The sequence below is a fragment of the Ahaetulla prasina genome, chromosome 7 (genome assembly GCF_028640845.1).
Source record: "Ahaetulla prasina isolate Xishuangbanna chromosome 7, ASM2864084v1, whole genome shotgun sequence".
NCBI lineage: Eukaryota > Metazoa > Chordata > Lepidosauria > Squamata > Colubridae > Ahaetulla > Ahaetulla prasina.
This window is the reverse complement of record NC_080545.1, coordinates 100,795,052-100,821,723: the sequence shown is the minus strand read 5'-3', so window position 1 is coordinate 100,821,723 and position 26,672 is coordinate 100,795,052. Positions and strand designations below refer to the sequence as shown.

The 26,672-nt window shown below is 49.1% G+C and overlaps 1 protein-coding gene across 2 annotated transcripts in view; it reads right to left on the bottom strand.

Annotated features, from left to right (window-relative positions):
• Nucleotides 1-26,138, bottom strand: part of TNPO3 (transportin 3) — a 53,158-nt gene extending 27,020 nt beyond the window's left edge. For both annotated transcript variants that reach the window (XM_058190150.1, XM_058190151.1), the window contains exons 1-6: nt 25,777-26,138; nt 11,764-11,964; nt 9,357-9,430; nt 6,789-6,945; nt 4,591-4,734; nt 2,309-2,484 (exon numbers count right to left, since the gene is read on the bottom strand). In XM_058190150.1, the coding sequence (XP_058046133.1) occupies nt 2,309-2,484; nt 4,591-4,734; nt 6,789-6,945; nt 9,357-9,430; nt 11,764-11,964; nt 25,777-25,920 (896 nt within the window). In that variant the 5' untranslated portion in view covers nt 25,921-26,138. The remainder of the gene's footprint in view (nt 1-2,308; nt 2,485-4,590; nt 4,735-6,788; nt 6,946-9,356; nt 9,431-11,763; nt 11,965-25,776) is intronic.
• Between the last annotated feature and the right edge of the window lie 534 nt (nt 26,139-26,672).

The following is a 26,672-nucleotide window of genomic DNA, read 5'->3' as shown; positions in this document are numbered from 1 at the left end:
AGTCAGCAAGACAATTTTAGCAGGGGCAAAAATCAGGCAGACGAAGCGATGCGATTTCTTGCGGGAAATCAAGAGCGTCCTCGTCTTAACGACGAGCGGGGGCCGAATTTTCCATTCGCAGCGAAGCGCAGCAAGGAAGGGTGTAAGTGAACCCTGCCTGGTTTGATGACTTTCGGTTTGCTTTTTGCCCACGGTGGTTAAGTGAAACACTGCGGTTCTTAAGTGAATCGTGTAGTCTTTAAGCGAACTCGGCTTCTCCGCTGACTTTGGCTTTGTCCGAAGCTGGACGGGGAGATCGCAAGGGGTGATTGCTGGATCGGCCGAAAATGGTCATAAATATACGACGGTTGTCGGGCGTCTAAATTTTGACCACAGGACCGCAGTGAGGGGGAGAGGGGTACGACGGTTGTTAAGCAGGAGAACCAGTCCTAAGTCACTTTCTTCAGTGCCGTCGTAACTTCGAACAGTAGGTAAGCCAGTGGTAATCAACCTGGTCCCTACCGCCCACTAGTGGGCGCTCCAGCTTTCATGGTGGGCAGTAGGGGTTTTGTCCGATACTGAAGCACTTTTTTTCAATTTAATTGACTTTTAAAAAAAATTTCATAGCATTATTTAAAAACATTTTCATTAGGTTTTCATAAAATTCCCCGTGACAATTTAAATTTCTGAAAATATACTATTTGTATCGCCCGCGCATAAGTTTAGTTCACGTTACGTAAGTAAAACTAAATGGCGCTATAGTGCGGCCGCAAACAAAAGAGCCTCGTCCCAGAATAGCTCGAGCATCTCCCCCCTCACTACCCAGCTGTAACAGACAAGCAGAGCGCGTAGCCGGAGGCCCCCACCCCACAAACCCAATCCACAATGCGCAAGAGGCAAGCACAGACGACAATACACGGTGCACTACTGTGGAACCGGTGGACGGATAGAAAATTTTACTACTAACAGAGATACAAAAGTGGGCGGTAGATATAAAAAGGTTGACTACCCCTGACTTAAGCCAATGCTTGCAAGTCGAGGGTCACCTGCGTTTAATAATTTCTTCCGATTCCAGATTTATATGCATGGATGCTGCCTTCGTGGGGATTGCAGGTAGGGCTCGACTTGTTCACTCGGGGGCCGTTCGAAATTACGACGGTACCGAAGAATGTGAGTTATGACCTTGGGAGCATTCTTCAGGATCACGTGATCATAATTCAGGTGCTTGGCAAGGGCTTGACACTTGCAGTGTCCCTGGGATCATGTGATCCCCTTTTGAGACCCTCTGCCAAACAATGGCAAGCCAGATTCACTTCACGAATCAACCAGCTGGCTCTCACGCCTAAGGCGGGACTAGAATTCCCAGTCTCCTGGTGACTGGCCCAAAGTCACCCAGTTGGCTTTCATGTCTAAGGCGGGACTAGAACTCCCAGTCTCCCAGTGATTGGCTCAAAGTCACCCAGCCGCCTTTCATGCCTAAGGCAGGACTAGAAATCCCAGTCTCCTGATGACTGGCCCAAAGTCATCCAGTTGGCTTTCATGTCTAAGGCGGGACTAGAACTCCCAGTCTCCCAGTGATTGGCTCAAAGTCACCCAGCCGCCTTTCATGCCTAAGGCAGGACTCGAAATCCCAGTCTCCTGATGACTGGCCCAAAGTCACCCAGTTGGCTTTCATGTCTAAGGCGGGACTAGAACTCTCTATCTCCTAGTGATTGGCCCAAAGTCACCCAGCTGGCTTTCGTGCCTAAGGCAGAACTAGAACTCACCGTCTCCTGGTGATTGGCTCAAAGTGACCCAGCTGGCTTTTGTGCCTAAGGCAGAACTAAAACTCCCCGTCTCTTGGTGATTGGCCCAAAGTCACCCAGCTGGCTTTCATGCCTAAGGTGGGACTAGAACTCTCTATCTCCTGGTGATTGGCCCAAAGGTACCCAGTTGGCTTTCATGCTTAAGGCGGGACTAAAACTCACCGTCTCCTGGTGATTGGCCCAAACACACCCAGCTGGGTTTTATGCCCAAGGCGGGACTAGAATTCCCAGTCCCCTGGTGATTGGCTGAAAGTCACCCGGTTGGCTTTCGTGCTTAAGGCGGGACTAGAATTCACCGTCTCCTAGTAATTGGCTCAAAGTGACCCAGCTGGCTTTCGTGCCTAAGGCGGGACTAGAACTCATTGTCTCCCAGTTTCTAACCTGGTGCCTCTTGGGAACATCTCCTTGAACTGAGATTGGAAATTCAACACAGCCGCACGTCTGACTGCCAGCCTGGCTGCACACCTTGCTCTCAAACTCCTCCCAGCAACAGGGACCAGGGGAAGGATGCGCCAGGTACTCACTTGTCCAAGTCCTCGCGGGCCACGGCCATGTGGTACGCCGTCTCCAGTGTCAGGACGCCCTGGAAGAGCTGCAGGGCGAGGGGCAGGTTGGTCTCCACGTTCTCGATGGCGTAGAGGGCGGAGCAGATGCAGTCCGATGCGGCTTCGTGCAGGTTGGACGACGTCTTGTCCTGTTGCTGGAAAAAGAGGCCACCCGGAGATCCTGCTTAATCCTCCCGCACGGATCTCCATTAACATTTAGCCTCCTTTTCCCCGCGCCCAAATATTACCTGATTAACTGTGGTTATTCACACTTCCCCGCCACATTGGATGGAGAGGGTGACACACCTGTATCTAATCACGTGGACACGTGACCACGGGGTGGGGTGGGGGGCATCAGAACTTTGAATTCAGGTCCTAACTAGCATCGAGGTAGGTCAGTTGTAAGTCGAGAACTTTCTGTACCTACACCAATTCTATCGGGGTTGTGTTAAAGATGGCAGTCCCTTTGATCTTCTACCTAACTGTCTCCTGACATAATGGGGAATGTGGTTGTAGATCTGTCATAATTGCGAACAGTCGTTAAGTCGAGCGCCGCCTGTCCTCCTCATAACCAAGCAGGCTAGATTTCCACCAAGCCTCATTAGCCGACGTACAAGTAGTCCTCGACTTACAACAGTTTGCTTAGTGACCGTTTGAAGTGATCACTTAGTGACCACTGGAAAAAAGTGGCCGACGACCGTTTTTCACACTTAGGACCGTTGTAGCGTTGGTCGCGTGATTTACATTCGGATGCTCGACAGCTGACTCGCGTTTATGACGGTGGCAGTATCCCCGGGTCACACAATCCTCTTTTTGCAACCTTCTGACAAGCAAAGTCAACGAGCAAACCAGATCCACTTCACAACCAACGTGGCTCATTTAACAACCGTAGCAATTCACTTAACAAATGCGGCGAGGAAAGTCGTGAAACGGGGCAAAACTCACTGAATGCATTCATCGCTCAAGGACGACAACAAAAAAATTTGTTGGCTCAATTTGTGGTCGTAAGTGGAGGACGACCTGCCGTTTCAAGAAAAGAAAGAAAAAAAAGGTGGGGGAGGGAGGGAGAATCAGATCACACAAATTTTGAAAAACGAATGTGCTTGTAAGCCGTCCTCGGTTTACGACCATAATGGAGCCTGCCCCAATCACTGTCCTTAAGTTGTGACGGTTGTAAAAAAGAGCCTTGTAATTTGACCTGGCTTTGTGACAAATTTAATGACAGCGGTTAAGCAACCAGGGGAGGTTTTGCCGGAAAGTCTGTCTCGTGAAAGGGGGATTGTGTGACTCATACACACACACACACACACACACACACACACACACACACACACACACACACACACAGGACACTGCAAATGGCCCGTAAATGTGGGACGGGAGGTCCGAAGTTCAGTCACATGATCAAGAGGAAGTCCGGGAGACACGAGCGATGACTTAATTAGCCAGCAACTATCAGCTCTGGCAGCAAACTAGCGAGCGTCTGCCAAGTGTCTTTGTTATATCTCTTGATGCCGATGAGTCAGCCAGGAAACCAGGAACAAACAAGACTTCAGCTCTAATTCTCCCTCTAAGCAGCTGATTTGCTCGACACGAAGTAGTATAGCAGCCCTTGCTGCTTTTATATCCTGTGGGGTGTGGCTCCGTGGCTCAGCACTTCCTAGGCCTGCCCCACCCTTGCTTCTGTTGTTCCCGCCTCTCCTGCCTACGAAACCTAGGGTCCAGCCAGGCCTGATTGCCATCAGCTGGGTCTGGAGGCATGGCCTGGGGGGGGAAGAGTCAGGGGACGGAGGCCTCGTTATCTCCTCCACCTGGCCTGCCTCTGGATCCTGGAGCTGAGCCAGGGAAGCCGGTGGTCCAGAGGTAAGTCCTGATGGTCCTTCCCCCTCACTTTCCGAGTCACTTTCTGGCAGGGGACCCGGCTCAGGGGGCGCAGACACAACACCATCAATACTTTGAATGCAGGTTTTGACTAGCCCCCAAGGTAGCTCTGTCGTAATTCGGAGCAGTCGTTAAGTGGAGGATTACCTGTCTTTAAGGCCCCGTTTACCAGGGTTGTGTTTAATATGGCGTCTTGATCTTCTTCCTAACCGTATGCTGACATAAAGGGGGAGATGTGCTGGTCCACCTGTTCGGGGTCCTACCAGGGTTTTGCTCCCACCCCCAAAGTTCCGACACCTGCATGGCGTCTTCCTCCTCGGCACTTGAGTGCCCAGCTGCCCCTCCAAGGCTTGTGAAGGGGGGACCCCCGGGACACGCACCAGAACCTCAAAAAGCAGGGAGAGCAACTTGCTGTTCGCCATGAAGGTGCTGTCCAGAACGCCCAGGTTGAACCAGCTTCCCAGGCACCGGAAGATCTTGATGAGCATCTTCTCGTCGCTCCCGGCTTTCTCCACACAGGTCATCTGCGGGAGAGGAAGAAGAGACCCCGGTTCAGCTTCCCTCAAGGAACGGCCGCAAGAGGGCACAGGGGCCGGCCCACCCACCATGGCGGTGTTTCTCAAGCGTGAAGCCTTGTGCGAGAAGGCACTGATGATGTTACCTAGTTGGGTCATGAAACGTCGGCAAGAAAAACACCCAGCTCAGAGAGCACCAAGGACCCTTCCTTCCTTCCTCCTCCTCCTCCTCCTCCTCTCCCACTTCTCCTTCTCTTCCACTCCACAAATCCCCCTCACTTCTAGCACTGATGATGTTACCTACTTGGGTCATGAAAGGTCTGCAAGAAAACCACCAAGCTCAGAGACCACCAAGGACCCTACAGTTCTCCTCCTCCTCTCCCACTTCTCCTCCTCCTCCTCTCTACAAACCCTACTCCCTTCTAGCACTGATGATGTTCCCTAGTTGAGTCGTGAAACGTCCACAAGAAAACAACCAAGCTCAGAGAGCACCAAGGATCTCACCGTCCTCCTCTTCCTTCATCTTTCTCACTTTCATTCCTTCTTACTCCCCCTCCCCTCCCCTTCTTCTTCCTCCTCCTCTCCACAAACTGCTCCTCCCTTCTAGCACTGATGATATTCCATAGTTGGGCCACGAAACGTCTGCAAAGAAACCACCAAACTCAGAGACCACCCAGGGCCTCACAGTCCTCCTCCTCTTCTTCCCTTTCGTTCCTTCTTTTGCTTCTGACCTAGGCTCCCTTAACAAGCAAGAATTAGTCCTGGAAAAGTTCCAATTCATTAGAGATGTCATGTTGGCACAGCTGGGAAAACCCGAAACTGAAAGCTTCCAGGTTTTCCACAGCCAGTTGACAGTTCACAGCCCTGCCTCACACCCACAAGTTCATCACATTGTCCAATCAACTCTTCACACTCAACTGGATACAATCTTCAGGCAGTCTACATCAGACACTGGATGTCCTTGAATATGGGATGTTGTTATGACTAACTTTCTACCGCTCCAACAACCACCCCCTCCCAGCTTCCCCAGCTAAAATATGTGGCAGTTAAGAAGCAAAAAGAAAATTGCCTTCCAAAACTGACACGACTATGAATTAAGTTCATTCACAGTCAGCGAAGTTTGTCCAAACAGTTTTTCCAAAGGAATATTTCTCAACACACCTTTATCTCGTTTGGCAAGCTGCCATGTAACTTGTTTCCAAACGCAGCGCAAGGCAAAACCCGGCACAGAGTCTCTCAGAGTCATGGAATGAACGCATTGTTTCCTGCAAAAGCCCATTCCCCGTTCGCTCCTCTTTTATTTCCTATGGGAGGGGCCAATCACCTCCAAGCTGTGGCTTTACTCCCAAGTCGACCCTGCTTTCTGAGCTGTCTTCTGGCAGCTCTGCGCATGCACACACTGGGAACGGGCTCCAGCCGTTCCTCTGCCTCGCTGCTGTTTATCTCCCTCTCTGCCTCCGATGCAGAGCCTTGGTCCGAGCATTTCCCAGCCGCCAGGACTGGCCCATGTTCCTCCCCAACCTCCACACTGTCCGACTCTGCTACCAGCTCCGCTGGCCACTGGCAGGCCACAACAGCTTCCTCTTCCTCCTTCTCTTCCCCTACTCCTAACTCCTCTCCACAAACTGCCCCTTCCTCCCAGCACTGATGATGTTACCTAGTTGGGTCATGAAATGTCTGCAAAAAAACCACCAAGCTCAGAGACCACCAAGGGCCCCTCATTGCAACTCCGAGCTATAAATATTCTCTTTTATTGATCCCATCTTATACTCAGATCAGTGGGGTTCAGTTGCACCAAGCCACCCTCTTGATTTTATGACCGACAAGGAACCCCAGATTCAAATCTTCCCAACTTCTAGGCCAGGGGTCTCCAACCTTGACAACTTTAAGACTGGTAGACTTCAACTCCCAGAATTCCTCAGCCAGCTTTGCTTTGCGGGAGTTAAAGTCCACAAGTCTTAAAGTTGCCAAGATTGGAGACCCCTGTTCTAGGCTTCTCCATGGGTCTCTCTACAAGAAGCTACAACTGAATTGAACTGCTAATGTTTCGAACCCAAACTCACCAGGAGGGAGACCACCGTGCTGGAGTAGAAGGCCAGATCTTCGATGATCTCAGTGCGTCGGTTGGCCCCGATCCGCAAGGACCGGCTGTGAACTTCTTCGGGGAGCACCGTCAGAATCTCCAGCAGGAAGGGAAGGGACGTCACGTCGTTATTGTACCTGAGGTCCCCCGGAAAGGTGAGAAGACACGGAATTAGAATTTAGAGTTAGAATAACTTCATTGTCGCTTTGAGGGCATGCTAATTGGCATACTGTCAGTTTTGGAAGGCAATTTTCTTTTTGCTTCTTAACTGCCACATATTTTAGCTGGGAAAATTGGGAGAGGGTTGTTGTTGGAGCGATAGAAAGTTAGTCATAACAACATTCCGTATTCAAGGACATCCTGCGTCTGATAGAGACTGCCCGAAGGTTGTATCCAATTGAGTGTGAAGAGTTGATTGGACAATGTGATGAACTTGTGGGTGTGAGGCAGGGCTGTGAACTGTCAGCTGGTGTGGAAAACCCGGAAGCTTTCAGTTTCGGGTTTTCCCAGCTGTGCCAACATGACATCTCTAATAAATTTGAACTTTGAGGAACCTCAAGCCTGAGAGCTTTATTTTGTTGGGGGTGTTCCTTGGAACCCTGACACATACATTAAAATGAAATTTCGTTGCATGCGGCTCTCAAAAGCAGGGGTGATATGCTCCTGGATCGGACCGGATCACGGGATCCAGTAGCGATCACGGAGGTGAGTTCGGTGATCCGGAAGCGATGGCGGAGCAAAGCTCCAGCCACCCGTCCAGGTGTCATTACTTCCTGCTTTTAACCAGGAAGTAATGTGTTTTTTACCTTCTGTGCATGCGCAGGTTTTGCACATGCACAGGTCTGTGCGCGCATGTGACGCGCGTGTGTGGCGTGCACACTTCCGAACCGGTAAGGAAGGTAAGTAGATTTCATCCCCCTGCTCAAAATGTCACCCGCCTCCAATATACACTACATAAGTATGATAAAATAAGTAAATAAATAAAAATAGAATTTTAGGATTAGGATTAAATGTAGAATGGAATGGAATGGAATGGAATAGAACTTTATTGTCACTCTGAACGTACACTAAGCAGCATACATTAAAATGAAATTTCTTTTTTTTCCACTTTTTTATTTTTTTAACAAAAAAGAACAATACGTAACATAGGTTGACATAAAGCATATATTCCTTCTTTACATCAGCTTCGTTTCCTTTCGCCGCGAACTTAAAACTTATTTATTTCGTATGGCTGGACTAGCTTGATTTTTACCTTTAAATTTTAATTGAATTTGATGGGTTTTTAAAGTTTTGTAATTTTATGGGGGAGTATGTTATTTTAACATTTGGGCAAATTTAAATTAGTTTTTTAAGGGATGTTATTAACTATTGTGTGTATCTGTATTTTATCTGCCTGTTCACCGCCCTGAGTCCTTCGGGAGAAGGGCGGTATACAAATTAAAATATTCATTCATTCATTCATTCTTATTCTTCTCATATTTACATCCTTATTCCACCCCCCTCGTTTAAGTATACTTTTCTTTCTTGTCCCATTCTCTCTTATTTCTTTTTGCTATCCTATCTATCCTTCTAACTCTTCGTTTTCTTTCGTACAGTGCCATGTTATATACACGTATACATAAGCTTTTCACCTTTTTTCATCATCCAGTGTTTCTAGTCTCTAGAAACAGTTATACAATTTGTTCCATATTATGTAGTATTCCGACTTTTTTTCTTTTAAAATGAAATTTCGTTGCATGCAGCTCTCAAAGGGTCACCTACCTCCAATACACACTACATAAGCATGACAAATTAAACAAATGGTTGTAAGTCAAGAACCATCTGTATAGGGGTGTGTGTGTGTGTGTATATATATCTATATCTATATCTATGTAGGTCTTTGGTTATTCGGGTTTTCTCCCGCGTAAAATTGGAAGTGTCTTGGCGACGTTTCGACGAAGTCTCATTCGTCATCTTCAGGCTTCAGCTTCGTGCTTCTGGGAGCAATGTGGGAAGCACGAAGCTGAAGCCTGAAGATGACGAATGAGACTTCGTCGAAACGTCACCAAGACACTTCCAATTTTACGCGGGAGAAAACCCGAATAACCAAAGACCTACATACAAACACCTGCGAAAACCTCAGAAAACATCTATATCTATATTTATATCTATATGTTATATATATGTGTAGTTTCCTGCCTGGGCAGGGGGTTGGACTAGAAGACCTCCAAGGTCCCTTCCAACTCTGTTATTATGTTATATGTTATGTTACCCTCGCAACCAACGACCATAATGGGCAGGCTTCACTACAGTCGTATGTTGGGGACTACCTGTGCAGTTGAAAATAAATCAAACGCTGTCAAATTGGAGCTGAGCAGGGAGGCTGCAATTCTTCTAAACTTCCAACATCTGGTCTGGAGGGAAGGTTTTGTGCTTGGAAACCATCCCTACAGGAGCCACCTGTCCTCCCGCTTGGATTTGTACCCGGCGCATTGCTGCGGGGACACGGACGCAACCTGGGTTTTGATTGGCTGCTTTCAGACCCAATCTGAAAAAGGGGGAGACTTACTTTTCAACCAAGGTGTGTACGCAGCCTTTCCAGGAGGCCATCTGCAAGGCCAGGTCTGCTATGGCTAACGCCAGCTGCGGAGGGAGAGCAGGAGAGAAAGGGAAGGCCGGAGGTCAGAGGTAGATCATAGATAGCAACAGCACTTAGACTTACCGTGTTTTTCGGACTATGAGACTTTAGAGGAGGAAAACAAGAAAAAAAATTTGCCTCTGCCTCCGCAGCCCGTTCGCCTCCAATCGCTGCAAACGGGCGGCAGCGATCAGCAGCGGCAATACCCGCTGCCTAGAACAGCTGATCGGCGCGGCAACAATCCTACCACCCCCACCGCAATTTTCGCTGTATAAGATGCACTGACACTTCCATCCACTTTTTGAGGTGGGGGGAAGTGCAACTTATAGTCCGAAAAAATACGGTACATACCACTTTTACAGGGCCAGCCTCTTGCTCCCAACAATCTGGGTCCTCGTTTGACCGATCTTGGAAGGACGGAAGGCTGAGTCAACCTTGAGCCGGTCAGTATCGAACTCCAGGCTGTGGGCAGTGAGTTAGTCTGCATTACTGCATTCTAAACACTGCACCACCATGGCTCTTAATAAGATAAGAGGATCCCGTGCAAAGCAGATCCCCAGAATGAGATTCTTCAATCTGGTGGCTCAACAGACTAAGCAGTCTGTTATTAACAGCAGCTGCTTGCAATTACTGCAGGTTCAAGTCCCACCAGGCCCAAGGTTGACTCAGCCTTCCATCCTTTATAAGGTAGGTAAAATGAGGACCCAGATTGTTGGGGGCAATAAATTGACTTTGTATATAAATATACAAATAGGATGAAGACTATTGCTTAACACAATGTAAGCCGCCCTGAGTCTTCGGAGAAGGGCGGGATATGAATTCAAATAAAAAATAAATTAAAAATAAATTTAAAAAAGAATAGAGCTGGAAGGGACCTTGGAGGTCTTCTAGTCCAGCCACCTGCTCAAGCAGGGGACCCTACACCATTTCAGACAGGAGGCTGCCCAGTCTCTTCTTAAAAGACACTGGACCCAAAGTTTCTGGTGGCAAGCTGTTCCACTGGTTAATTGTCCTCACTGTCAGGAAATTCCTCCTTAATTCTAGCTTGCTTCTCTCCTTGATTAGTTTCCAACCGTTGCTTCTTGTCCTGCCATTTTGGTACTTGGGAAAATAGGTTGACCCCCCTCCTCTTTGTGGCAGTCCCTCAAATATTGAAACACTGCTATCATGTTCCCCCCCCCAGTCCTTCTTTTATCTAGACTGGCCAAACCCAAATCCTGCAGCTGTTCTTCCTATGTTTTAATCTCCAGGCCTTTAACCATCCTAGTTGCTCTTTGCTACACTTTTCCCAAAGGAATATGCCTGTGCTACATCAGGGCTCCCCAATCTGTGGGCCATGGCTTAATCGCCACCAGGCCACATGAATGGCTGGCTGACACACATGCCTCTGCGAACATCAATGGCCTCACTTGCGCGAGCGTCGTTGTGGGCATTTGTGGCCCCTCTTGTATGTCGTTGCCATTGCAAGCGTTCGTGTGCGCACATATGCGCCTGCCCCTCCCACAAAGTCATCCCCTCTGTCCCTCCTCTACCCGCTCTGCACCACCAACCTGGAAAGGTTGAGGAATGCTGTACTATATAGTACAGGGGTCTCCAACCTTGGCAAACCCTGTTCCAATATCTCAGGGGTTGCCCCAAAGAAGAGGGAGTCGGGCTATTCTCCAAAGCACCTGAGGGTAGAACAAGAAGCAATGGGTGGAAACTAATCAAGGAAAGAAGCAACTTAGAACTAAGGAGAAATTTCCTGACAGTTAGAACAATTAATAAGTGGAACGACTTACCTGCAGAAGTTGTGAATGCTCCAACACTGGAAATTTTTAAGAAAATGTTGGATAACCATTTGTCTGAGATGGTGTAGGGTTTCCTGCCTGGGCAGGGGGCTGGACTAGAAGGCCTCCAAGGTCCCTTCCAACTCTGTTGTTATGTTATGTTAAATGTTATGTTATGTTAAAACTTTAAGCCTGGCGGACTTCAACTCCCAGAATTCCCCAGCCAGCTTTGCCCCATTGTGGATATCTGGCAGTCTTTCCATCTTTGTACCTATAATCATCTCCTTGCAGTCGCTAGTTACAAAAAGAATCTGCCGTAAGGTCTATTCTAGCTTAGCCGTTCATTGAAGCTGGCTGGGGGATTCTGGGAGTTGAAGTCCACAAGTCTTAAAGGGACCAAGGTTGGAGATCCCTGGTATAGTATACGTCTATTCTTGCTGGACCAGATCAAAGCCTGTCCTGCCCAGATTTCAGAGTGACCCACGGAGGCCCCCCCAAGCGAGGCAGGAGGAGGTTTGGGTGGGTCTCCAAGCTGCTGCCAGAGCTAAGCGTGCCCACCAGATGCTCACCTGGGTGACAATGACGGGGGACATGTCTTTTAAGTTCTGGATGTGGGAAAGCAGGGAGTCGCGGAGGGAGACGTGGGAATCGGTGGGGAGCTCATAGAATGAGGTCTGGATTTTCATCTTCATGGTTTGTGCTGCGAAGTAGCAGGACTCCACGTCCTGCTGGATCTGTAGCAAGTGGTCGGAGATCTCCCAGGCGTGGACCTTTTGGGATGGGGAGAGAGAGAGAGAGAGAGAGAGAGAGAGAGAGAGAGAGAGAGAGAGAGAGAGAGAGAGAGAAATGCCATCAGGACCCAAGACAAGAAACCACAGTCCGCATTCTCAAGCTCTTTTGAAGGACGCCCAACAAGGGCTCAGCCACAGTTGAGGCGGTTGGACTAGAAGACCTCTAAGGTCCTTTCCAACCCTATGAGTCTAAACCTAACAAGGGCCTCTGGTGGCTCAACAGACTAATGCAGTCTGTTATTAACAGCAGCTGCTTGCAATTACTGCAAGTTCAAGTCCCACCAGGCCCAAGGTTGTCTCAGCCTTCCATCCTTTATAAGGTAGGTAAAATGAGGACCCAGATTGTTGGGGGCAATAAAAGTTGACTTTGTATATAATATACAAATGGATGAGACTATTGCTTAACACAATGTAAGCCGCCCTGAGTCTTCGGAGAAGGGTGGGATATAAATTCAAATAAAATAAATAAATAAATAAACTTTATTTATTTATTTATTTATTTATCTATTTATTTTATTTAATTCTGTAAATCACATATAAGAAAACAAGAAATCACATATAAGAAAACAAACAAATATAAGAAAACAAACACCCAACCAGAAAAACACAGACTTCAGAGGATAATTAGAATTGCAGAAAAAATAATGGCTATCAACGTGATTTCCATTGAAGACCTGTATACTGCACGAATCAAGAAGAGGGCCGTGAAAATATTTACTGACCCCTCGTATCCTGGACATAAACTGTTTCAACTCCTACCCTCAAAACGACGCTATAGAGCACTGCACACCAGAACAACTAGACACAAAAACAGTTTTTTCCCGAAGGCCATCACTCTGCTAAACAAATAATTCCCTCAACACTGTCAAACTATTTACTGAATCTGCACTACTATTAATCTTCTCATAGTTCCCATCACCAATCTCTTTCCACTTATGACTGTATGACTATAACTTGTTGCTGGCAATCCTTATGATTTATATTGATATATTGATCATCAATTGTGTTGTAAATGTTGTACCTTGATGAAGGTATCTTTTCTTTTATGTTCACTGAGAGCATATGCACCAAGACAAATTGCTTGTGTGTCCAATTCACACTTGGCCCCTTACAGACCTCTTAGAATGGGGTGAGGTCAACAGTAGACAAATCCCCCAAATCCTATAGAAGTCCTAGTGCCTTCAGGGGCTTTGGAAAATAAGTTGACCCCCTCAAATACTAGAATACTGCTATCATGTGTGTGTCCCCCCCCCCCAGTCCTTCTCTTCTCTCAACTGGCCAAACCCATTTCCTGCAACCGTTCTTCATATGTTTTAGCCTCTGGGCCTTTGATCATCTTAGTTGCTCTTCTCTGCACTTTTTCCAAAGTCTCAACATCTTGTTTGTAATGTGGTGACTAAAACTGGATGCAGCATTCTAGGTGTGGCCTTACCAAGTGTTTATTACAAAGCTGCACTAATACTTCACGTGATTTTGATCCTAGGCCTCCGTTTATACAACCAAGGACTGTATTTATATAGAATATATAGAATTACATAGAATTGCCATCGGACGCGACTGAATGCATAACATCCCCATTATTATCATGCCAAGTAGGAGGTGAAGGATGGGGAACCACTATTTATTTATTTATTTCGATTTTTATACCGCCCTTTTCCCGAAGGACTCAGGGCGGTGTACAGCCAAGTAAAAATACACTATATACAGATTAAAAGAAATTAAAAGAAAACATATTATAATGTGGCCGAAAATTTAAAACAATTTAAAATCTTAAAATATAAATAACCCCAATAAAATTTTAATCCAGTCCCGCTTGAATAAATAGGTGCGTTTTCAGCTCACGGCGAAAAGTCCGAAGATCAGGCACTTGACGTAAACCAGGGGGAAGTTCATTCCAAAGCGTAGGAGCTCCAACAGAGAAGGCCCTTCCCCTGGGGGCCGCCAACCGACATTGCTTGGCGGACGGCACCCTGAGAAGGCCCTCTCTGTACGGGTCGGTGGGAGGCATGGGGTAACAGCAGGCGGTCCCGTAAGTACCCGGGTCTGAAGCCATGGAGCACTTTAAAGGTGGTAACCAGAATCTTGAAGCGCACCCGAAAGACCACAGGAAGCCAGTGCAAACTGCGCAGGATTGGTGTTACATGGGAGCAATGAGTGGCTCCTGTTACTACCCGCGTAGCTGCATTCTGGACTAGCTGCAGCCTCCGGGTGCACTTCAAGGGCAGCCCCATGTAGACAGCATTGCAGTAGTCCAAGCGGGAAATGACAAGGGCATGAGTGACCGTGCATAAGGCATCCCGGTCAAGGAAGGGGCGCAACTGGCGCACCAAGCGTACTTGGTGGAAGGCCCTCTTGGAGACGGCCGCCAAATGATCTCTATTATTTCCACTATTATCTCCACTAGACCTCCAGATGTTGCTCAAGCCACAGCAACCCTCGCCTTGGGCCAGCTTCTGGGATGCAACAGCCGGAAGGCCATGGGGCTTCCCAAACTCACCCTAGCTGACCACGGGAAGAGCGCAGACAGATTCCCGACAGCCGATACTGGCTAGGCAGGCCAAGAGCGTTTCATTTTCCTTATGATTGGAAGCCAGAGTCCTGACGTTAGGGCAGGGCCCTTGCCAACAACTCCTACTTGCTCCAACAATTATGGGGGAACCTGGCCAAGAAAATATTGATTCCCACGCTTTGGAAAGGGACGGGTGGCGTAACTCAAGTTACCTGGCATGAGATAAAATGAACAGAGTCGGAAGACTCTTTGGAGGTCTTCTAGTCCAATCCCCCCCGCTCAGGAAGGAGGCCCTATGCCAGTCATGGCTAACCTTTTTGCCATCGCATGCCAGGAGCGGGGGGTGCGCGGGTCACGGGCACGCATGCCCACAGCCATAATTCTGTGTGCCCCACCCCCGCGCAGGTGTGCATGACCCCCGCCACTTACATGTGATGGCACGGTGGGACTGGAACGCCCAGTTTAGCCCTCCCCAGTCTCCTAGAAAGGCTCTGGAGGCTGGGGAGAGCAAAAAAAACGGGCCTTCCGGTCCCACCAACCCATCACATGACAGGAAGGGGGGGGGCGTCATGCGCTCCTGGCAAATAGGCCGTTTCCAGCCTCTGGGGAGGAGGGGAGGCCGTTTTTGCCCTCCCCAAGCTCCTAGAAAGGCTCTGGAGCCAGGTGAGAGAGAAAAATTGGCCTTCCCCTCCAACACCCGGAGGCCCTCCGGAAGCAGGAAACAGCCTGTTTCCCTACTTCTGGTGGGCCCAGAAGGCCCGAAAATCAGCTGGCAGAGCTGAGCTCACATGCCCACCGATTGTTGTGTCTCGTCCGATCTCACCACAGCCGGGGCCTTCTTATCTGCTTCCGAACACGGAGGAATGTCCTAGTATGCCTCCCGGCCCCAGCCCTGGCTCCATGCCCAGACAGGCTGAAGAGGAAGAAATACCTCCAGCCCCCAGCCCTGGCTCCATGCCCAGACAGGCTGAAGAGGAGGAAGTATCTCCAGCCCCCAGCTCTGGCTCCATGCCCAGGCAAACGGAGCAACTAGAGCCCTCCCCCTCCTCCACAGCATGTGAGCCTGAGGGAGGTCAATTGCCAACAGCTGCCGACTGGAGTGATCCTCGCGTCAGAAGACTTGATAGGCGGCGGCATCAGAAGGAAGGGAGGGGCAGGCCTGGATAAGTGCTGAGTCATGGATCCACACCCCATGGCCTATATAAAGGATCTGCTTTCTGGCAGTCTCTGAGTCAGGCAAAGTCTAAACATATCTTGCTGAAGTCACTTTCTGGTCTCCTGCCTGCCTTGAGGACTTTGCTAGGACTTTGGCAGAGCTGCAGAGGCACGCCTGATTCGGATTTCCCTGACCCGGCCGTCAGCGGAGGAGTGGGACACGACACCGATATGGCTACGCGTGCCACCTGTTTGCCATCACAGCCTCATGCCTTTTCAGACAAATGGTTGCCAGGTCTCTTCTTTGAAACAGTGATGGAACACCCACAACTTCTTGTGGCAATCTGTTCCACTGGTTTATTTTATTTATTTATTTTATTTGCATTTATATCCCGCCCTTCTCCAAAGACTCAGGGCGGCTTACACTATGTCAGGCAATAGGTTATTTGTTCTGTCAGGAAATTTCCCCTTAGTTCCGGGTTGCTTCTCTCCTTGATTGGTTTCCATCTGTTACTTCTTGTCCTGCCTTCTGGTACTTTGGAGAATAGGTCGACCTCCTCTTCTTTGTGGCAGACTATGACACACTGGAAGAACGCTATCATGTCACCCCTAGCTAGCCTAAAGAAAAGAAGAATTTGGGGGTGACATGAGAGCAGTCTTCCAGTATTTGAGGGGCTGCCACAAAGAGGAGGGGGTCAAATTATTTTCCAAAGTACCAGAAAGGCAGGACAAGAAACGATGGCTGGAAACTAATCAAAGGGAGAAGCAACTTGGAATGAAGGAGAAACTTCCTAACAGTGAGGGCAATTAACCAGTGGAACAGCTTGCCACCAGAAATCTTGGGCGCTCCATCACTGCAGGTTTTTAAGAAGAGACTGGATTAGTCACTTGTCTGAGATGGTATAGGGTCTCCTGCTTGAGGAGGGGGCTGGACTAGAGGACCTCCAAGATCTCTTCCAGCTCATTCATTCATTCCATTCTTTTCATTAGACTAAATCTACCCAATTCCTGCAACCGTTTTATTGTATGTTTTAGCCTCCAGTCCCCTAATCTTCTTGGTTGCTCTTCTCTGCACTCTTTCTAGAGCCTCCACATCTGTTTTACATCGTGGCGACCAAAACTGGATGCAATATTCCAAGTGTGGCCTTACCAAAGCATTATAAAGTGGTCCTAACACTTCACGTGATCTTGATTCTATCCCACTGTTTATGCAGCCCAGAACTGTGTTGGCTTTTTTGGCAGCTGCTGCACACTGCTGGCTCCTATCTAAATGGTTGTCCACTAGGACTCCAAGATCCCTCTTAAAGTTACTACTATTGAGCCAGCTACCACCTCTTCCATACCTCTAGCATTTGATTTTTCTCGCCTAAATGCAGAACTTTTTTTTCCCACCAATGAAGATCAAAATGCACCCTTTAAAGCAAGAATCTCCAATTTTGACAACTTTAAGCCTGGAGGACTTTAACTCCCAGAATTCCCAGCCAGCAAAGCTGGCTGGGGAATTCTGGGAGTTGAAGTCCTCCAGGCTTAAAGTTGTCAAAATTGGAGACCCCTGCTTTAAACCTCAGCACAGCCCCCATCTCTGCTTGCCAGTGAGCTCATATTTCCAAGTGGGCTCTGCTTACCGACTATAAACACTGCTGAGAACTCAAAGCCCTATTCCAAAGCTGTATTTCTCAAATTCTCCTCTTCCACAGCCCTGAAAGCCGATCCCCCAAGTCAATTTTACACCAGGTCGTAGATGAAGAGGATTAACAGCACCCTCGAGTAAAGAGCGTCCCAGGCAGCAGCTGCCTTAGACATCCCGAAACCCATCCAGCCAGGATCCTTAACAGGGCAATGAAAAACTTTTCTTTTTAATAAACCATCAGGAATGGTTTTTTGAGGCTGGCATCAGGCCTCTAACAAGCGAGGAGGTTCATTTGAAAAGACACGAAAGGACCGGAACCTAATTGAGGCCAAATCTGTGGAATGGATTTTCCAAACAGTTGGCCCTATGTGTCTGCGCCAGCCAGCGAGAGCGATCATCATTTAACACCCCAAGTCATTCCTTCTGGCGAAAGCTTTCATGGTCTGCAACTTACTAAATCCGCCAGGCTTTAATTCTGAGATGATAGTATCTCTGTGTCCCTGGATGAGAAAGTAATAAACAGCCGGGACCTTTCGTGTCTCCCATCTCCAACCTCAAGGTTTAATATTTCTCACAGAGCGATTGGTGCCTTGGGGGTCTCTCTGCCCATAAATGTGTGTGTGTGAGAGAGAGAGGGGGGGGGGAGGAGGGAAAGGGGATGGGAAGGAAAGAAGGAAAAATAAAGGAAAGGAGGAAGAGGAGAAGGAAAAAAAGGTAGAAAGAAAAAAGAAGGAAGGATAAGGGAAAAAAGAGAGGAAGGAAGGAAACAGAAGGATGAGAGATGGAAAAAGGAAGGAAAGGAAAGAGGGAGGGAGGGAGGAAGGGAGGGAGGGAGAAGGAAAAAGAAGGAAGGAAGAAGGAAAGAAGGATGAGAGAAGGAAGGAAGGAAGGAAGAGGAAGGAAGAAGGAAAAGGAAGGAAGGAAGAAGGAAGGAAGAAAGAAGGAAGGAAGGAAGGAAGGAAGGAAGGAAATAAGGATGAGAAAAGGAAAAGGAAGAAGGAAAAAGGAAGAAGGAAAAAGGAAGGAAAAGGGAAAAGAGGAAGGAAACAGAAGGATGAGAGAAGGAAAAAGGAAGGAAAGAGGGAGGGAGAAGGAAAAAAGAAGGGAAGGAAAAAGAGGACGGAAGGAAAGAAGGATGAGAGAAGGAAAAAGGGAGGGAAGGAGGAAGGCACACTTACTCCAGCTGATGCTCCATACAACTGGGGTTGTCACAAACGCACTGATTTGTAAAGTGCACCAGGGCTCCGGTTTGTCGGTCTAACTACAATCGTCACCCATCCTGCCTCCATTTTCCTCGTCTCCTTCCCTTCCCCGTCACTTTTTTGGGCGCAGGGACCCAGCCTGCCCCTTTGCGAAGTGGCCGTGGGACATAAATTGAACAGCGGAAGGGCCCTCCCTCCACCCAGGCTCCAGAAAAGCCGAAAGGCGGCCTGGGGGATTTTTAGGTCGGACCAGAGAAAACAGCCCCGAGTGCCAAAGAGGTGCCTCCCTCACAGCTATAAGGTGGTGAGGAGGCGAGTTTCATCTCCACGACTGGTTGGCGCAGAACGATGGGCCCTTGAGTCCAGCCTCTGGTTTTGGGGAGGTCGCCCGACAGGAAACGTGCAAAGCAAATGCCCAGCCGGAGCAGAGAAGGGAATTAAAAGTGGCAGAACCGCATAGCTAAGCTGCTCGGATCGTTCGTTTTTTTATCTAAACCTTTTTAAACTGCTGGGATCAAAGAGCAATTCCTGTTAGTTTTTTCCCCAGCCGAGGTTGGGGTTTTGTGTGTGTGTGTGTGTTGTGATTGCGAATTTTGCCACATCTCACGGGGAGGAGGGAGAAAGGAGCGGGTCAAAGTGCTATGAAAGGGGGCGAGGCAAAAATGGTCAGGCAAAAGAGAGGGGAAAAATTAACCCCACGCCTGACAGTTTTGAAACCTCAATATTCTTCCTTTCGTGCATAGCTACATATGGACAGAGAGAGAGAGAAAGGGAGAGAGAGAGAGAGAAACACGGAAAGAAAGAAAGAGACAGAGAAAGAGACAGAAAGACAGAGAGAGAAAGAGAGAGAGAGAGACAGAAAGAGAAAGAGAGACAGAGAGAGAGAAAGAGAGAGACAAAGAGAAAAAGACACAGAGAAAGAGAAAGAGACAGAAAGACACACAGAGAGAAAGAGAGACAGAAAGACAGACATGGAGAGAGAGACAGAAAGAGAGACAGAGAGACAGAAAGAGAAACAGAGAGAGAGACAGAGACAGAGAAAGAGACACAGAGACAGAGAGAGACAGAAAGACATAGAGACATGGAAAGGGAAAGAGACAGAGAGCAAGAGATAGAGAGAGAGACAGAGAAAGACACACAGAGAGAAAGAGAGAGAGACAGAGAGAGAGAAAGACAGAGAGAGAGAGACAGAGAGACAAAGAAAGACACAGAGAAAGAGACACAGAGAGAGACAGAGAGAGAGAAAGAGAGAGAGAGACAAAGAAAGACACACAGAGAGAAAGAGACAGAGAGAGACAAAAAGAGAGACAGAAAGAGAGACATGGAGAGGGAAAGAGACAGAGAGAGAGACAGAAAGAGAAAGAGAGACAGAGAGAAAGAGAGAGAGAGAAAAGAGAGAAAGACACAGAGAAAGAGACACAGAGACACACACACACACACAGAGAGAGAGAGAGACATAGAAAGACACACACACAGAGAGAGAGAGAGAGACATAGAGACACACAGAGAGAGAGATGCTAATCTTTGAATCTGTCAGAGTACAGGTAGTCCTCGACTTATGGGCACAACTCAGCCCAACATTTATGTTGCTAAGTGAAACGTTTGTTAAGTGAATTTCGCCCTGCATTACCACCTTTTTCGCCTCGGTTGTTAAGTGAATCCCCGCATTGGTCAAGTTAGTAAACCCTTGTTCAGTGAATCTAACTTCCTCGGGGACACCACAACAGTCGTCAGTACAAGTCAGTTGCCGAGCGGCCAAATTTTGGTGGCGTGACCTTAGGGATGTGGCAACGGCCATTAAGTGTGGAAAACAAAAAAGGTTGTTAAGTAGCTTTTTCCACTGCTGTTGTAACTTCAAACGGTCGCTAAACGAACCGTTGTAAGTCGAGGACTGCCTAAATTTTCTCAGGATTCTGCCCCCAATGAGGGAGGCAGCTCGGAAACGGCCAGCTTGCCTGGAAAAGAGATTTCAAAAATTGAACCTGCTTCTCTTGCCGGTTTCTCTTCGAGAGACACCCGAAGCCCAAGGACTTGTCTGTAAAAGGAAAGCAAGGATCAAGCAAGAAATTAAGAATTACAAGCTTAATTTGGAATCTTACTGGCTTCATTTGGGCAGCCGTGCCACCCCGCCGACCTGAACTGCTTCGTTCCCCGTCTGCCCTTTTCCAGAAATGAGATCTTGGCAGACGTAAATTAGGGTGAGTTTCCCTGCCAAAGGCGCCCAGCCCAGCCCTGGGGGGGGATTAGGCGCCTTTAAAGAGTCGAATAAAACGAAATGAAAATAAATGAAAATAAGGATTTTCAGTCAATCCTTATCTCCTATTTTTTTTCCCCTGCGGTGAAGCCCCGGGGCATTTCATCCTGAGGCTCGCGGGTCCTGCTCTGGTCTTGGGAGGTCGAAGCACAAATACCCTTAAAAATGACTCCCTGGTGCAACAATATGCAGATTAACAAAAGCTGGAAGTGACCTTGGAGGTCATCTAGCCCAACCCCGCTCCCCCAGCCCAAGCAGGGGTCCCTATGCCATTTCAGACTGATGCTTGCAAACTTCTCTTCTTGCAAACTTCCAGGGATGAAGTTCCCACAACTTCTGAATAACAGAATAATACGAGAGTCGGAAGGGACCTTGGAGGTCATCTAGGCCAACCCCCTCCGCCCAAGCAGGAAACCCTACACCATTTCGGACAGAAGGCAATCCAGTCTCTTCTTGAAAGCTTCCCACAACTTCTGAATAATAGAAGAATAACAGAATAACCAGAGTTGGAAGGGACCTTGGAGGTCATCTAGGCCAACCCCCTCCGCCCAAGCAGGAGACCCTACATCATTTCCGACAGAGGGCAATCCAGGCTCTTCTTGAAAGTTTCCAAGGATGAAGTTCCCACAACTTCTGAAGGCAACTTCTGTTCCACTGGTTGATGGAATTCTGTATTCTGTATTCTGTCAATACACGAATCCTCACTTACGTCGCAAAGTGAGAAATCGGTTAAGTGAGCTTGGCCCTGTCTTTTTTTATTTGCATTTATATCCCGCCCTTCTCCGAAGACTCAGGGTGGCTTACACTGTGTTAAGCAATAGTCTTCATCCTATTTGTATATTATATACAAAGTCAACTTATTGCCCCCAACAATCTGGGTCCTCATTTTACCTACCTTATAAAGGATGGAAGGCTGAGTCAACCTTGGGCCTGGTGGGACTTGAACCTGCAGTAATTGCAAGCAGCTGCTGTTAATAACAGACTGTTTTACCAGTCTGAGCCACAGAGGCCCTATTACAACTTTTCTTGCTCAGGGATTCACTGCGGTTGTTCTGCGAGTAACCCAGTCGTTAAGTGAATCTGGTTCCCCCCATTGACTTGGCTGGCCAGAAAGGGGCAAAAGGGGACTAAGTAACCCTGGGACGCTACGACCGTTGTAAATGTGTATCAGTTGTCGAGCATCTGAATGTAAATCGCGCGACCACAAGGAGGCTGCAACGGTCGTAAGCGTGGAAAAAATGGTCGTAAGTTGCTTGTTTTTCAGCCCCGATGTAACTTTGAATGGTTACTAAGTAAGCCGTATGGAACTTCACTGGGTGACTTTGGGCCAGTCACTACCCCTTAGCCCTAGGAAGAAGGCAATGGCAAACGACTTCTAAAAATATTACTAAGGAGTAAAGAAGTAACAAAGTAGGTAGGCAGGTAGGTAGGTAGGAAAGAAGGGAGGGAGAAGAAAGGATAGGAGGAGAAGAAGAAGGAGGAGAAGATAGAGGGTTAGAAAGGATGGTAGTGAGAAGTGGGAAAGAAGTGGGAAAGAGGTGGGGAAGTAGGAAAGCGAGGAGAAGGATGGTGGGGAAAGTTGAAGAAGGATGAGAAGGGTAAAAAGGATTAAGGGAGGGAGTGGCGGTCGAGCAGCCCTGATTGAGTATAATTTGAGTATAGGATCGATTGTTGGATAAGTGACTGTATTGTACACTGGTCAAATTGTGGGAATTATTATGGAAAATAAAAAATTTTGCTCTGAAAAAAAATAAAAATAAAAATATTACTAAGGGAAACTTCTCCATGTGCAGGTAGTCCTCAACTTACGACTACAATTGAGCCCCAAATTGATGTTGCTAAGTGAGACATTTGTTAGGTGAGTTATGGCTTTTCGTGCCACATTTGACAAGTGACTCACTGGAGTTGTTAAGCTAGTAACGCAGTCATTAAGTGAATCTGGCTTCCCCACTGAATTTAACTTAAACCTGGAGTAAATCTAGGTTTAATCTTTGCTTCAGACCCAGATCATCATCGGGTGACTTTTAGCCTGTCACTTTCTGTTTCTCTCTCTCTCTCTCTGCCTAAACTGCCTTGCATGTTGTGGTTGCAGAATTAAAAAGGAAGAAAGACTTCGATTTCAATTATTTGAGGCTGAGGGATAGGACATAAATCTAACAAACGCGGAATCCAACGGAATAAATGAAACTTTTGCCCCCCAGAAATATGCTAAGAATGGACCGCATGGTACATCGGCTGCAAAAACGACGCTGAAATACAGATTTCCAGAAAAGCGAGCTGCCTGAAACAATACCGTTTGCATATGATTTCTGAGGCACCACACTAATAAAACAGAAATATGGTAAAGGCTGGCCATTCTCAAGAATGGATACGAACCCACAAATACTCATATACAAAGCGACTTTCTCCCTTTTCCTGTTAAGCGTTAATATATAGAAGATCACCGGGGATCTGGCTTAGAAGCAGGAGATACAATTGCATCTTATCCCATACAAGCAACAAGAAACAATTCTGATGTTATTTAGTTATTTAACACCCAGGATCCAACATTCCCCTCCTCCTCCTCTCCCACTCTGCAAACTCCACTCCCTTCTAGCACTGATGATGTTCCCTAGTTGGGCCATGAAACGTCTTCAAAAAAACCACCAAGCTCAGAGCCACAGTTGTTATTCTTCTCCCCTCAATCCATTCCTTTCTAGCACTGATAATATTCCATAGCTGGGTCATGAAACATCTGCAAGAAAACCACCAAGCTCAGGGACCACCAAGGGACCACTCCTTCTCCTCCATAAACTCCACTCCCTTCTAGCACTGGTGATGTTTCCTAGTTGGGTCACGAAACATCTAAAAGAAAACCACCCAGCTCAGGGACCACCAAGGACAGTACAGTTCTTCTCCTCCATAAACTCCACTCCCTTCTAGCACTGGTGATGTTTCCTAGTTGGGTCACGAAACATCTAAAAGAAAACCACCAAGCTCAGGGACCACCAAGGGCCCCACATTTCAACCCTGAGCTACAAATATTCTTTTCTATTGAAACAATTTCTTCTCAGGCAGTTTGATGTTTCAAGTAGGCCCAAACCTTCGAAGCCCCTCAAAATTAACCCTGCAGCTAAGGCACAAAAAAGATGGAACAATTATTAGGAGATACTTTCACTATCTCTGCCAGCCAGAAAAACAAATAAAGAGTTTGAAGAGCTGAAGCGGGAGAAGGTATCCCTGAACTCCCGACGGCCGATAAGGAAGCCGCCAGCCTGCTCAAAAGTATGAAGAGACCAAGCCTCTCGCTTCACAAGGAATCCACTGGAAAAAATTCATTCCTGGCAGGCCTGGAGTTGTACCTCCGACTCCCACTCGCCCCGCCCCCAGGGTGTCGCAACACAAACCAGGAGCTTTTTTTCTTTTTTTTTTTAAAAAAGTTGCATTTAGGAGGGGGGGGAAAGTTGCAACTTAGGAAAAAGAAAAATTACCAGGAAGGGCATCCCTTCTTCATCAGCTTCCTTGCCTCAAGGCAATCAAGCTTTCACTTTCTAAAGTCTGTTGTGCAATTATAACAAAGTTATGGGGGGGGGGGGGGATGGAATTTTTTTGTTTTCCAAACCGCTTTTGCGAGGTGGAGCTGCCAGGGCAAGGTTTCCCCAGCTTGCATCTCAGCTAAGCTTTCTCTTTCTGCGTCTTTGCCAAGGGCTTGGGGGGGTGGGAGGTCCCCAACAGCGCTGGGAGGGACGATTTGGGGTGCAAAGGCGAGACCCTCCCTCTTACCTCCCCCCCCCCGCAGGCCTACCTTGGGCACCTACGAGAAACTCGGGGGGGGGGATAATGGCTGGGTGGCCTGCCCTTTACCCACTCTGTGGAGAGAGCCCCTTTCAGCAGGGGCCTACTTTTGGGGGATCCAAGGGGATGGGGGGGGCAGCAGCATGGGGAATGGAGGGGGTCGCCTGTTTGCAAAGGGACTCGAGTCCACCTTCTCTGTCCCCATAGCATTTAAGGAGGGGAGGGGAGAAAGACGAGGGGATGGAGGAGGAGGCCTTTGCAACAGGAGACCCCCAACATTCCCCATCAGAGGGGCGGCTCCCTTTGTGGTGGGCGGGATGGGGTCACCTATTGCAAAAGGACCCAGGCCGCCTCCTCTGCATTTAACTACGGCCAGGGGAGACCTTCTGTGCATCTCCCCTATTTAAATGGGGATGGGATGGAGAAGGGGACCTTGGGTCCCCATCCCACCTACTCACTCCAATGCTCTAGGGAAGAAGCGCCCTACCCCAAAAGGAGGCTCCCTCTGAAAGAGGGGGTGGCGTTCGGGATGGGGAATGGAGGGGATCGCTTGTTGCAAAAGGACCTGAGACCCCCTCCTCATTTAACCAGGGGTGGGGGGACCCTCATCCTTCTCCCTTCCCCTCCTTAAACGTGGAAAGGGGAGAAAAAGGCGACCCCTTCCAATTAACCCACCCACCCTGATCCCCTAGGGGAGAGAAGCCCCCACCCCAAAAGGAGGCCCCCCTCTGAAAGGGGGGGTGATCAGGAAGGGGAATGAAGGGGGGTCACCTGTTGCAAAGGGACCCACCTCATTTAACCAGAGGAGAGGAGACCCTCATCCTTCTCCCCTCCCCTCCTTAAACATGGAAGGGGAGGCAGGGGCGGGTGAGTAGGTCCCGTTGCAACAGGCGACCCCCGACCCTCTCGGGGAGAAGCCCCCACCCCAAAAGGAGGCCCCTTCTGAAAGGAGGGGGGGGCGATCAGGAGGGAGGGGGGGAACGGAGGGGGTCTCCCCCCGAGGCCCCCTCCTCATTTAACCAGAGAAAAGGAGACCCTCATCCTTCTCCCCTCCCCTCCCTAAATGTGGAAGGGGAGAAATAGGCGACCCCCTCCCTCCCTCCCTCCCAGTCACCCACCCACCCCGATCCTCTAGGGGAGAAGCCCCCAAAGGAGACCCTTTGCAAGAGGTGAGCCCCCTTCTCCCCTCGGAGAGCCCCCACCCTCCCTCCCTCCCCTCCAGGCCGCGCTGCCCGCTCCCTCCCCGGGGGCCCAGAGGCTCCCTCACCGAGCGCTGCAGCTCCCCGAGCCAGAGGCTGGCGCGCTCCTTGCCGCTGGGGTCCGGGTCGTGGTAGAGCGCCTGCACGGCCTGGTAGACCATCTGCAGGCTCGGCTTCCCGCCGGCGCCCCCGCCGGGCCCGACAGGATCCATCCCGCCGCCTCCTCCTCCTCCGCCGCCGCCGCCGCCTCCTGGCCCTTCAAGCCTCCGCGGCCATCGCGGGCGGCGCCTCCGCCGAGTCCGTTACCGGGAAGGAAGCGAGCCGCCGCTGCGGGAGGAGGCGGAAGCGCGCCGGAGCCACCCGGAAGGCGCTCCCTCCGGAAACCACGCCCCGCGCGCGCGAGTTCCGGCCTGGCCGGCTAGGCCTCCGAGTCCAACCGAGACGCCCGAGGGGACGCCGGAGCTCCGAGCGCGGCCTCCCGCCTCGCGAAGGCTGCTTTCCCCGTTTCTTGGCCCGAGAGGGACGGCCGCCGCGGAGAGACTTCCGGTGGAACGGCGGATGTCCCCTTCGCAAAAGCGTCCGGGCGGCTGCACGCGCTCGCCGGAAGTGAGCTCAGCGGCTGGGAGAGGCGGGAAGGGCGGACGTGGGGGGGGAAGCGTCCCCTCCGCGCATGCGCGCGCGGGGCCGGGTCACCTTAGGTGCGAGCGTTTTTTCTTCTTCTCCCCCCCACCCCGCAACACGTCAGCCAGAAGAGGCGGGGACTTCAACTCCCAGAATTCCCCGGGAGGAGGATGAGGGAGGGGGGAACCGTTGAAGCCACGCCTCTTCATCTGGTTGCCTTTGGTGGGTCGATTGCAGGCCGAAGTTTTTTATTTTATTTTATTTTATTTTTATTTTGTCCCACAATATACACAAGCATCAACATAAAATAAGTACATATCATATAAGCATATATATGAGCAAA